The sequence below is a fragment of the Dermochelys coriacea genome, chromosome 1 (assembly GCF_009764565.3).
Source record: "Dermochelys coriacea isolate rDerCor1 chromosome 1, rDerCor1.pri.v4, whole genome shotgun sequence".
Classification (NCBI taxonomy): Eukaryota; Metazoa; Chordata; order Testudines; family Dermochelyidae; genus Dermochelys; species Dermochelys coriacea.
The window spans coordinates 332,093,267-332,106,717 of NC_050068.2; the positions used below are offsets into that span (position 1 = coordinate 332,093,267).

Consider the following 13,451-nt stretch of genomic DNA (forward strand, 5'->3'; position numbering starts at 1 on the left):
TTGGGATTCTTCAGGATGAAAGGCACAGTGTAAATGCAAGATCGTTTTCATTAGAAAAGCTGTGTGTAATGTTTCAAGAACAATGTCAGTCTATGGGATTTATTTCACTAGTCATGTAGCTTAGAAAAGAAGTACTGTACTGAAATTAACTCTTGGCAAGGAACAGTTACAGTGAGTTTGACATGGCTGTCTGTGGGGTGCAAAGGAAATATTGCATTTATTTCACTTTAGTGTAAAAAAAAGACATGGCTGGCAGTACCCTTCCTGTGCCATGGCTACATGATGAAAAATACAGGGGGTTCCTAGAGCTCCTTTTGTTATTGTTCACTTGCACTCAGGAACTTATTTATTACTGAGACTCTCAAGGAGGAGCAGAAATCTAAACATTTTGTGTGCTCTGCATCTGGCACAACATAAAACACTCCAATTTGCAGCATGAGACAGGTTGCTGACAGTGACAGACGTAACTGGCAACATCTCAGTTCAGCAGCAGTAACTCACCATCAGAGACTGAGTGTAATTGTCACCAGGTGCCAAGGCCCATTCTCCACTTCTAAGGGGCTCAGGGCTCCCGAGAAATTATCAACTGAAACACTGTTATACAATGTGCATTTTGCATTTTCCAGGATGAACTTACATAAGAGGAAACCCTCGCTGCATTTCTTCTTACCATTAATATCTTTATCGGATCCTCTTGAGCCTCACAGAAAGCACAGAGCCAAAGAAAAGGGTAGAGTCTTTCCTCACAGAGACAGAAACTTGATCATTTTTATTTACAAGGGTTGAGAGGCACCATACCTATGTCATATCTGTTTATTTTATGGCAGGGCTATGAAACTATTAGCATCTTAGGAAGAATCTCTGTACCACCCAGGAATTGTAATGTCCAAAAAAATAGATTAGCAGAAATTATAAATAGTATATATCACAGGGAATCAAGTCTATTGTTTTCAGCAGTTGTGGCTCTAATTTAACTTTTTGAGATGGTGCACTAAATTGGATTTCATAGAATCATAGAACCATAGGGTTAGAAGGGACCACAAGGGTCAAAAGGGTCCTTTTGACCCAAGTGTAAATCAATAAGTAACATCCATGCTTCCATATAATGCACAAATCGTCCTGCAATGGACAATGTGCTGGCAGATTATATAATGAAAACAAACACATATACCCAGCCCAGGAATGTTTATGCCTTTAATGAGCCACTTGCTCATTGTGTATCCATGGCTGAGTCACTTAACTGCTTTCTATGACGCCTAACCAACCTATAAAATGAGGTTGCCTGTACTTATCCTCCTCAATGGAATTGATGAGGAGTAATTTGCTAATATTCAGTTGTTGACTTTGAGACTTGCTCCAACTCCCACTTCAAGTCACCGGGAGTACTTTTATTGACTCAAGTTGGATTCGGTTCGGTTTGGTTCGGTTCAAGTTACTGTTCATCATTAAAACCTGTGACATCATTAATGAGTTTCAGTTTAATAAAATTAGTAAAGTGCTTTGAGAGCCTTAGATGGAAAGAACTATTGAAATGCTAATTATCATTATTGTCCAAAGCATCAAAAATGTAAGGCACTTTATATGTACAGCACATTATTAATTATTACTACTACTACATATTTTGTAACTGCTATAAAATGTACCCTGTGTTAGTTGGAGACTTATATGGCTTGGCTTCTTAATTAATCTTTAGCAGTATTTTTTCCTCTAGTTAAAAAACACACACCATATGTTTAGATAAATGATACTAGTTTACACTTGTAAACCATACTGACATTTAAATGTTCATTTGAAAGCTCTGTTGCATGCCAAAGTATTTGTGTGGTTAAAAACAGTGAATTGGCAAGGAGAAGCTATGCTGGTAGAAGATCAAGATTTTTTTGTTGTTGTTAAGACATGGCTGATGCTAATCTATGTGAACAATAAGTAGGGAGGGCACGTATAAGTGTTTCTCTAGAGATTTCCACAGTAGCATGCACAGCAGCCTTCTTTGCTTCTTCCATAGGAAAGGCGTAAGACCTACTGTGTCAAATTAAATCCTGAAGGATCCAAAGGTCCCGGGTGGACATTGGATTCACTAGGCCTACTAGTAATGCTGATACTTGCTAGGAAAAAAAGTGTCTTAATTAGTAATTAGTTTCTTATTTAGTCTGATGACCTGACAACTAAAGCAGAGATTTTAAGGCAATTTTAAAACTAATTTTGCATCAGATGGCCAAGAAAAATAAAAATGCCCAGATCCAAAACTCACTAAATTCTTGCTGTAATTCAATACCCAAAGCTCTATGCATCTTCTATCACTGCCATGCCTTATAATGATGTACACTAGCCACTAGAGAGAGTGAGTGTCATTCTGATGAATCACGACATCGTGAATAGAGGCCCTTGATGATGGTTTGCCATGGGAACAATAATAGAGCTTTTCTGTATTCTTATTTCCTTTGGTGGTTGGGGACTTCCTTTAAAAAGAGTGAAGAGAGTTTCTTTTAATCCTCTCCTCATAAAAGTCTGGTGATTTGAAAGATTTTTAGCCTTGGTTTCCTGAGTCTAATACAAAGATGGTAATACCCAACCCATGTGGTCTAAATGGTAGTTTGTTGGCAGAAACAGTAGTTCCACATCTCTATAAGACTTGTCTGATGTTCAGAGACAAACCTGTTCTCAAAGGATTATCTGCCTTATTTTTGGTTGAAATTGCTTTGTGCTAACAAATAGAATCAAGAACCCTGGATTGTAGTTTATCAGAGCTCCAGTCCACAAGCCCTTCTCAAGCACAGCCCATCACTAAGTCAATGGCAGTTCGAGATGCAGAGGGCTTTCAGGATCCAGCCCTAGATCAGCTACTTTAGTCTATTTCCCTGACACTTCTTGATTGTTCTCTGCAATTCTAATCATGTCCCAATAAATTTGGAAAAAGTAAAGTGGATCACTATCCTCTAACCTTACAGTTCTTAATGAAAATCACTAGACTTGTTAGCTACATTGGTGTCAGTTCAGTACATCCATTGGATTCAATGGAATTGCTACAGATTCACACTAGTGTAACTAAGAGCAGAATTTGGTTTGTTATGTTATTAAGGAAATATTTGTAATCATAGAATCAGACTTAGAAAATCTCTATAATACAGTACCACTAGAAATACAGTTTTCCCTTTTCTATTAGCTAAGATCGTCTATATTTTTACATTATTGTGAAGTTGTTATTTATGCCCTTGTAACTTTCTGGCCACATTATCATTCTTTTCACAGGCGCTTACCTCATACGATGTTCATAATTAGTAATAATACAATGCCAGATTCCCAGATTCCTAGTCCTGGAAAATAGTACATTAATCCATGGAAGTTAATGACTACTCATGGGTATGATGCTACTCATGGTGAGTAAATCTAGACCATACATTGCACACAATAAAGTTGGCTTTTGTCTCTGTTGAGAACCATTCTATTTTTTACAATAAATATTCATTTTATTTTCTTTGTATTTTTGTTCTGATTATATCTCTTAAGTATATATTATATAGTAATTATGTTTTAATAAGCACGTGTGAAGACAATAGGCTGTACAGGGTTTGGAATTCACTAAAAACTACAATGCAGTACATCAAAGTTAAATAAATAAAACAATTCCGTGCATACCTGCTATTAAGTGCATCTTACCTGTTCCAAGAAATAAGACATGGTATCGTCCATCAGCAGCATTAACTCGGTCTACTGCTATCTTTGTATACTTGTAGTCTGTTCCTGTCCGAATGATTAATGGTCTTTTGTGTATTGGGTAAATGGGATTGAACATCAAAGGGTGATTCCTAATAAAGGTTACAACGTCGTCGGGGAATTCCTTGGTTGTCCGCATGTTGGGTGTAAAGGCTCCTCCAGGACACTGTGAGGAAGCATTTATAATAATGCTTAACAGTGCATAGCATCTATCAAGGATTTTTTGTCTTCAATCTATCTACAAACACTGACTGATGGTCAGGCGGCATGGTAACATTTTTTGAAAAAACATTTCATACTCCATGTGAAAATGATTATATTTATATAATGGAAAAGCTGTACTCTAATAGCTATGTCTATAAACTGCCCTCAGCTGGGACAAAACAAACAAACATTGTGTGTTGTTAAAAGCTAGGCTGATGGCAATGCTCCATGCTTGAGGGGCCTTATTTCTGCATTCCTTGTGCTCCCAAAGTTCTCACTGCAAAGAATGCAAGTGACTGGTAAGGGGAAAGATATAAAGATCTTGCCTCTGGGTAGTACAAAAACAGATATAAAGGCCAACAGGTACATTTAGATGCCTAACTAGGTACCTACCTCTGCTTGTGTGGGTGTAATTATTCAGTGCACATAGGGCTAAATTTGGACAAACCTTGTGCAAATGCACAAGAAGGGAGAAAATGCAAGGAGCCTTTCCCAGACCCTTTGAGACTGTACATGAGTAGGCAGGGAAGCCCAACCCTGGTGTGAGGAGCCACACTGCAAAGCCATTCCTGTGTTACTGTGTCCTCACTGGTTCTGTGCTCATTTCACTAGGGCTTCTGGTGCAATAAGCTGAGCCATGCCGTGCTTCTTTCCCAGTGACTTGTAAGAGAACTGACAAGGAGACCGGTGGAAGGCACTGGAGGTATTACACCCACCCTCAGCCCACAGGTGAGTTAGCCTGCATCCCTACTGCAAAGTGAGTAGGTTCCCAGTCCAAATGGAAACTGTATCTGGGCTTTCACCTGCACCCCCAGCCAGGCCAGTTAACTCTGGATGAAAGCACCACTTAAAGCTAAGAATGTGTCTATGTGTTTTCCTGAATCAGGCTCAAATTTCGGCCTGCTGCACACAGTCCATGTAAACATGGCCACACATATCTATGTGCCTGCACATATCTGTGCCCTGCACCTATCTATGTTACCACTGGAATATGTTACCACAATACACTGCTGCATAGCACAGGGTTTACCAGGCAGCTTCTGTGCAGTTCATCTAGCTCTGGAGTTCTGCTCCTTTCAGGGGCCTGTAAAATGTGGATTGACCCTATGTCTCATCCAGGCATGAAGAGACATTTGACAGGTAAATTCTGAGCCATTGGTTTGTCAAAAGAATCTGTAGCTTTCTGTAGAGTGCTAGGAAAAGGCCTTACAATGACCCTGTCCTCCAAAGCCCCACGAATTTTCCAAGCTAACCAGCTATGAAGGCTATTACCCAGATTAGGTACTGCACACCAGCCAGTAATGGTCCCCTCGCCCTAGCTTGATTCTAAGTGTGCCAAATGGATGTTGGTAACAACAACAGGGAGGCACTGAGCTCAAAGAGTCCTCTAGCATCCTAAAGTGAGAGTTCTCACTCAATGTCTGTACAACTTTAAGGGACTGCAATACAAAGACAGCAGAACCTCCGTGCCTTTCACCTTCATTTTTTGATTGCGAGACAATGAAAAGACCCAATGGGGCAGATGGCTCATCCCCCCTACAGAGAAATAATATTTTATGGTTGGTGAGATAGAGATGGGAAGAGCCCATAGAGAGAGAGGTGTTATGAGGGACAGGTTCCCTCCTGCCCCTCCCGCCACAGCAATCTGGGATAATGGAGTCCCACCCAGCTCTAGCCCTTTCTTTACACTGTATGAAGACCATCCCATTGATCAATCCTGTGATCTATCAGTCCCCTTGGGTACTCACAAGGGAGTAATTCCAGCCATAGAGAGCTGACAGGTTGTGAGTATTTAGGGGAAATGTGGGGAAGAAGAAATCAGTTCCAATATAGAAATCTATGCTGTGTAGGGAACCTATTTACATGACTTCTTTCAGCCCCAGCCAACTCCTTCACTTCCTGCTGCTCTAGAACTCCATTGGCTTTCTTCAGCTCACGGGCCTTTCATTTTCCAGGAAACACGGGGCAAATTTCAGAAATTTGTAACCAGCACTGACAAACAGGGCTGGCTACAGGCTTTTGAGGGCTCCAAGTAAGGCGATTCTTGGCAAGGGACCCCAAAACTGAAAGGCACTCCCAGAACTATTTCAGAGAGCCTCCCCCCCTTCACCTGCATCCTAGACCAATATCACCTGTCCTTTCCCTCCTTCCTTAGAAGACAGGTACCTTTTCTGTCTTCTAGGCCAGATTTCCCAGATGCTGGGAGTGGACAATAGGGGACAGATCACTTGATGATGTTCTGTTCATGCCCTCTGAAGCAGTTAACATTGGCCGTTGCTGGAAGACAGGATAGTGGGATGGATGGACCATTGGTCTGACCCAGTAAGGCCATTTGTATGTTCCCCACCTTCTGCCTCACAGATCCTAGGCCATTTTCCAGTGTTTTCCCAGATTCAACTGTCCCTATTATTCCCACCCTGGCATATAAATCCTCATGAATTGAAGATGGATAATTAGATAGTTGTTTCAGGCAAGTCCCAGACATCCTTCTTGGACCAGTTCATTGCCTCTATTACCAACCCGTGTCATGAAAATTATTCCTTTGGCCATGAAGGACTGGACTCAGAAAGCTTCATAGCTTGTGTCTCTCTGCTGCCAACCAGAGAAATCACTGAAGCACAACATGAGCTGTTCCCTTCCTCGGAGAATTGAGTGTACCTCTGCTGCACTCCCCCTCCTACAGATGATTTAACCACACGGTGACTGCACTCATAGCATATTTTGCACCCACAAGCCTGCTGGGATAGCCCCATATAGATCTGAACTAAAGGAAGAGAGGAACCCTTTGGTTTATAGTACATTCTTCAATGAGCTAGTACAAAAATATTTCTGTAGAGTCTGGATAATGGAAACAACCCTTAACTAGCTCTGAATGTAGTAGGAAGCTGCCAGTTAGTTTTCCATAAGTAATTTTAGTTTGTGGAAGAAATAAGAAATGCTTGGTTTGTAGTAAAGGGGCAGCCAAAGACTGCAGAGCCTGCCGGTGGTCTAGCGAATGTATTCCTTTATTTAATTCCATTTGAGCTATGCTGAAGCATTTGTGATGTTTACAGTTAGAGCATTTTGGATGATTGTAAGTGCATTTATATAAAAATGTGTAATTTGTAAGATCTATTTATGCAAGTGGAACATAGGATTTGCCATATTGGGTCAGATTGCTTGTCGTTCTAATCTAGCATCCTGGCAGTGGTCAATATTGATGTTCAGCAGGAAAGGGGCTCCTAACTCAGAATGTATTTTGGACAAACTTTTTGAATTTGGATGCCCAAAAGTAGGCATTTGAATATACATTTAAGCTTCTAAATAAAACTGGACGTATTTTCAAAGGTGCTGCACCTACACTGACTTCAGTGGGAAATGGAATTTAAACCGTAATCCTTCCATGATGTCAGAGACAGAACCTTCTGCCAATGAAGAAAAGCAGAGACAAGCTACAGAAATCTCATGTTAGAAAATGTTTTGTTTAGTGACTGTGATGAAGTAGGGTGGTTTGCGGAGAAGCATCAGGGGAACAGATGAGAGGATAAGGCAGTTTCAGATGATAAGGATGCAGAGTTCAGTCAAATTTGATGAGATTATTGTCCTGATTTGAACTGGATTGGATTATGCAGAACAATGGAGGTACCATGGGAATTGGCTGACATGACAACTGGAAATCAGTGACACATTTCCTTGTGTGTTTGTGGAATGGCTTGTTAAAAGACTTTTGTGTAGAAGAATTTGGAGAGTCTTGGGGAAAAAATATTAGAGTCCAGTCATGTCTTGTCTTGGAAAAACTGGCAGCAGAAGGGGGGAAATTTGGCTGAACGCTCAACATGGGGTGATTTGGATAGCAATTCTCATGGCCTTCTCTGAACTACTACCAGGCTACTTGAGGTTTGGATTTGACCCAAAGAAAAAATATAGGGAAGAGTTCCAGTCAGAAGATTCAGATACAACTGTCCAATCCCCTGGAAATGTGCAGAGCTTTGGTTTTAACATTCCAGTTTTGACACATTACTAATCATGTCTTTCTATTATACTATCTATTTTTGCCTTCCTTTAGTAATGTACCAAACCATCTTTCTGGCTTTTCTTTTAATTGCAGCTTCACACTGAGGTGTCCATAACAATCTCCAAGAATCTTTCTTCTCAGGATCCTTCAAACTCAGAGCCCATCAGCATATCTGATAAAATTAGATAATTTTTGCCACTATGTAAAACCCAATTCTAAATTAAAATTTCCTTTCTGTTGTGCTGCCTGATCCCCTGTTTAGTCCTGTTTGGAATACTTCATAAGATGAACCAAGAATAAAATGGCAGTGGTTGAAAAAATACAGAGATACAATACTCCTAAAGCAGCAAGAAACACTGAAATGTGACTAATCACCAGAGTATGAAACTTCCTGGTTAAATGAGCCATTTATTTTATATTTTCATAAACAGTAAAATTAAAGCAACAGTGAATTCATGAGATAAAGACTGTTTGAATTAATTACAAGCAAGAATGCTACCATTCAACCACAGCGGAACATCAGGTATTTATTAACAAACTCTGAAGAGATTTTGTGATATGAATGTCCTAAATCTGACAGCCAGTAATATCATAAGAGGCTGAACTGATATTCCCGAAGCTACAAAGAATTACATTTCTCTTGTCCCTGGGACTTTTATTCTTTGCAAAGCCCAGGTGCAGTTGTTACCCACACGCCTCCTGGGTGTGGTGTTCTGTCCCATCCAGTGGCACTGTGACCACTTAGAGAGAGAGAGATGTAGAGGTTCATGCACTAAGCTCCAGAGGTCCCCAGTTCAATCCTGCTAGCTGATGATGCTCTCATAGGTAATTAACCATATGATTGATCATTGCTAATAAGGGTATTTTCATTTGTCAATTCAGAAACACTGAAAGGTTGTCATGGTGCCAATCTTTAAGAGCTGGGATGTTCATCACAAATATGATATAACAAGCAAATGCTTCTAGAGATATGAACAGAGTATGAGGGTTTTTCAGGAGAGAAGAACAGCATGGGATAGTTTAAACCACAGTGCACAGGGTTGCCTACATCTCACAGAGCCTCCGTAGACCCTCCAGTAAAAATAAAAGACTCCTGATATTTCTGAAGTAAAATTCAAGCAGTTTTGGGGGGAGGGCCATTTTTCGATATATATACTGCAGGCCATTACCTGTACAAAAAAGGGCACAATCCAATTTTATTAAAAAATCCTTACAAGATTTGAGGCGTAGACCTGGCCATGTTGTTCTATGCATTCTGTATCTCCAGGCTGATTATTGAAACTCATTATATCTTGAAACAAAGCCCTGAGAGAGCTCCAACTGGTACAAAAAGAAGCAGTAACACAGGTTGCTGTGAACACTATGAGAGGATGTGGCCTCTCATCCATCACATAGTCCATTTCAAGGACTGTTTTCTAACTCTCAATACCATCCATGGGATTGGCATAGTCAGTTGAGACACTCTCTCCCTCATCAACCATGACCTCTCACCACACCTACTCAATGTTCCATTGGAATAAGGAAACTGTTGAAAATTGGGGAAGATTCATGAGTGCAGGGGACAGACTTTTATGTGCATTGGACCTAAAATATAGAACTCGATACTATAAGAGGCAAGAATGATCAGGATGAAGTACAAAACTTTTCAACTTGGCTTCTCTTAATAGTCCCTGCACACTCTCTCCCTCTCTCTCTCTCTCTCAAATATACACACGCTCTTAAAAAAATAATAGATATCTAATGAAATAATTTACTTCTACCTGCTGGACAGAAAGAGCAAGCGAGAGAGAGATTGATTTTTTAATAATTGTAATAGTTCTCAGATATTATAGTGATGTGCATGACAGGAAAATAAATAAGTAGGCAGGCAGATAGATGGAATTACAACTAATTTTAGCTATAACGTATAGTCTGAGCTTTAGCACTAATTTTATGATATTTCATTAAATTAAACAAAGACAATTAGTTGCCAACCCTGACTTGCATAAATATCTTTAGTACTTACTGTGCCAGGTCGTGGATATGGAATTCTTCCCTGATATGGAATTAGCTGGTGGTTAGGACCTTCCTTATGTGCAAAAGGCCCATTGAACACTGTCTGGATCTCAGACAAGTGATACACGCACACTGCTGAACCTTTAAATACAGAGCTGGAAAAAACAAGGAAAATATTTGCACCACAATCTGCCATCACTTACATAACATTTTCCATCATCACAAACGGTTCAGTGATGCAACGTTGCCCATAGAGATGACACATTTAATAATATGTAGCACTTCTAGAGCATCTTCCATACAAGGAACTCAAAGAACTTTGCACACATTAATTTACCCTTACAATACACAGTATTAACCTGTAAAGCTAGGTAACATTTTCCTCACAAAGAGTATCGATCTTCCCAATGAGAGGGGAAAGTATTATCATCCCTGTTTTACAGATGGGAAAAATGGAGGCAGAGACTGGTTAAATGGCTTCCCCTATATGGCACACATGAGAGCATAACCTTTTCCCAATGAAATCAGTGGTCAAAATACCACTGACTTCAGGGAGACCCGGATTTGACACTCTCGGTGTGGTTAAACTGGAAACAGAACACATCTCTCCTGGCTCTCAGTCCATGAGAGCCCATAGCTGCCTTAGAAAACACCTGGATAGAGCATTCATTAAAACAATAATCATAATTAAGTGCAGTTAGAATATTGTAATCAGTGTTGACCTTTCTATAAATAATATGGGCTCAGATCATGGTGTTACATGGAAACATCCCCACAGAGGCCAGGAAACTTCATGAGGTTCCTCTTGCAGAGTTTCCTATGCATTCTTCCATCAGGAGTGGTGAGGTTTGACCTTCCCACAGCCTGAACTAGGGTTCTGACCCACTAACTCCAGGGATCCCAGGAGATTAGTTTGGATCCAGTTTCACAGGCCCTGTGCTTTTACATTAATCTGGTCCCACTGAGGCTCTGTCTGGGTTCCTTAGTGTTGTGGAGCCCTATTGCCAGAGACTTTGCAGCCAGTACTTGTCCCTAGCATTCTCCATTAAGGATGACCTCCAGTGTCAAGAAAATGATCTTCAGTGGGAAGCTAAGACATTGGCTGTGATATTAACAGTCCCCTTCTATGTCCACTGTGTGAAAGGGTGCAATGTATGTGTTGGGGGAGGAGGGAAGGCACACTTTGGATGTTTTTTTCAGAGATGAACATCCAAACAGTCCAGATTTGCTCAATATTAAGTGTGAGATGAGGAAAATTGAAATTGCTCTTTGTTGTGCACTGAACAGGTAAAATCACTAAAGAGGAAAATGTGGTAACTGCTACATGACATTACCCAGCAATCCCATTGCTCTATGCCACATGTGCTACCTTGAAAAAGCCCTCAGATGCATTATAATCACATATGTTGTCTGAACTCTCCTTCACAATTGGTTTATGAAGTTTTCCCTGGTATTCATGGGAGTCATAAGATAGGGTTTAAAGGATGCACTTTATCATTGCAGACAATGCACCTTTACTAGTTGTATAATAGTTCCTGCTATAAAAATTATTCACTTCAGCCACAGCCTAGATCAATATAGTTTAGTTAAAGTTAATAATTATTTTTATCTCGTAGTCTGTTTCTCCAATTACTGTTCTCGGGTTGGGGTCTAAAGAGATGAAAAAGATACAGGCAGTACAAGTAGATGAAATTCATTATGATTGCTAGGTTTAATTATACAACATGTTCAATCTAGATTAAAAAAAACGGAAGTCTTGTGGTTTGTGGAAACAGAAACCTAGACAAAAGTAAAACCTTTTATAAAGTGAGAAAATGTCTAGAGGGCCTGGAATACACCAAGTGTTCAGTCTGGTTATATGGTGCCTTAACTCAAACCCAATTTCCACTGCAGGAATACCATTAGAATTAGATAGAACAGTTTCCAATTCAGACATGTTGAATCCGTAACATAATCATAAGTGTGGTTTTTATCACTAAACATTTTCTCTTCTTGTGCTATAAGAGCCATACAGTATAGATAGCCTCAACTATTTTTAAGCTACAGGGTTGGTATTTTCCCCCTCACCTAAATATTATGAAATTATCTTTTCTTGGCTATATGTAAGCTTGACAATTGGCATTTACAGGGCTTATATTATCATGGTGGTTGACATGGTCAGGAAATGACTTTTTCTCACATGAAAATGTTCAACTGAAATGATTTTTTTTTCCGTTTTCTTCAAAATTTTTCCATAAAAGAAAGAAAATCAAAAAAGTCAGTTTCAAAAAAACTTCTAACTGGTCAGGTCCAGCTATTGGACAGAAATATAATGCACCAAAATGCTACAACGACGTATGTATTAGAAATACATTGACAGACAGGCAATGGCATTTCCATTGCTCAGATAATCGGGACAAGAGCAAAATCCCCCAAAACATCAAAATACAAATAAAGTTAGTATCTGTTTTTTCTCAGAAAGACTATCCCAGCAAGCTTAACAAGAAATCTTGTATCTATGTCCTTGTTCTTTCTCCGCTATCTAGTAAACATATGGAGACAACAGGAAACATTTTCTCAATATAATCCATAATATTTTTTTTAAAAGCTGGGAGCAGAGGGGAAATTTATCTCAGGTATAGTTGTATTGAAGACACACGGGATCAATTTGGCACAATGAATACAGCTCCAACACAGATCACAAGTAATTGTGCTTTTAATTGATGAGAATAAGCAGAATTGAAAAGTGGCAACAATAGTTGCAGGATACATTAGTAATGCATTCAATCTCAATTGCCTTGAGAACAAAATACTTCTTTCTGTGTTTATATGGAACTGGAACTGAGGCTGCTCACAGAGGCTGCCTCTACAAATCTTCAAAATTACCTTGATGTTGTAAAAATTCCATACACCAGTGTTGTTCTAGGGTTATCTGTTTCGAGGAGAAACACATCCTCTGTGAGAAAGAAAAAATACAGCTGTTGAGTAATTGCTCTAGTTTTACTTTCAAACCTCAAAATGTAGGGCCCCATCCTACTCACATTGACTTCAATAGGAATTTTGTCTCTGACTTCAATGGAAGCGGGGTCAGGCCCATCATATTTAAGGTTGGTCATAGTAAAACTAGCATTTACACATTCTGGGCCAGCTCTTCAAATGAACTCAATACCCAACTGCCCCTATTTAGACACATAAATAAATGGATCAAATTTTCAAATGTGTTCAGTACCTATCTTTTCCCATTCTCCTCAAAAGGATCTTAACTCATGAAAGCATTTAATCATGTGCTTAACGCTAGGTAATGTTCAAGTCCCACTGGAGTCGAAGTTATAGTGCTTTTAAAGATGTGTAGAATTTAAGGCTAGAAGAATCTATCACTTCCCTTGGGTGTTTTTTCCAGTGGTTAATCACCCTCACTGTTAAAAATTTGTGCTTAATTTTTAATTTGAATTTGTCTGGCTTCAGCTTTTGGCCACAAGTTCTTGTTATACCTTTCCCTGATAAGTTAAAGATCTCTTTAGTACTTTGTAGTTGCTCTCCATGAATGTACTGAAACACTTTAGTA

The 13,451-nt window shown here is 39.5% G+C and overlaps 1 protein-coding gene across 2 annotated transcripts in view; it reads right to left on the bottom strand.

Annotated features, from left to right (window-relative positions):
• Nucleotides 1–13,451, bottom strand: part of SEMA3C (semaphorin 3C) — a 161,914-nt gene that overhangs the window by 26,385 nt on the left and 122,078 nt on the right. For both annotated transcript variants that reach the window (XM_038384679.2, XM_043497938.1), the window contains exons 10-12: nucleotides 12,773–12,842; nucleotides 9,918–10,062; nucleotides 3,658–3,880 (exon numbers count right to left, since the gene is read on the bottom strand). In XM_038384679.2, coding sequence (XP_038240607.1) covers nucleotides 3,658–3,880; nucleotides 9,918–10,062; nucleotides 12,773–12,842 — 438 coding nt within the window. The remainder of the gene's footprint in view (nucleotides 1–3,657; nucleotides 3,881–9,917; nucleotides 10,063–12,772; nucleotides 12,843–13,451) is intronic.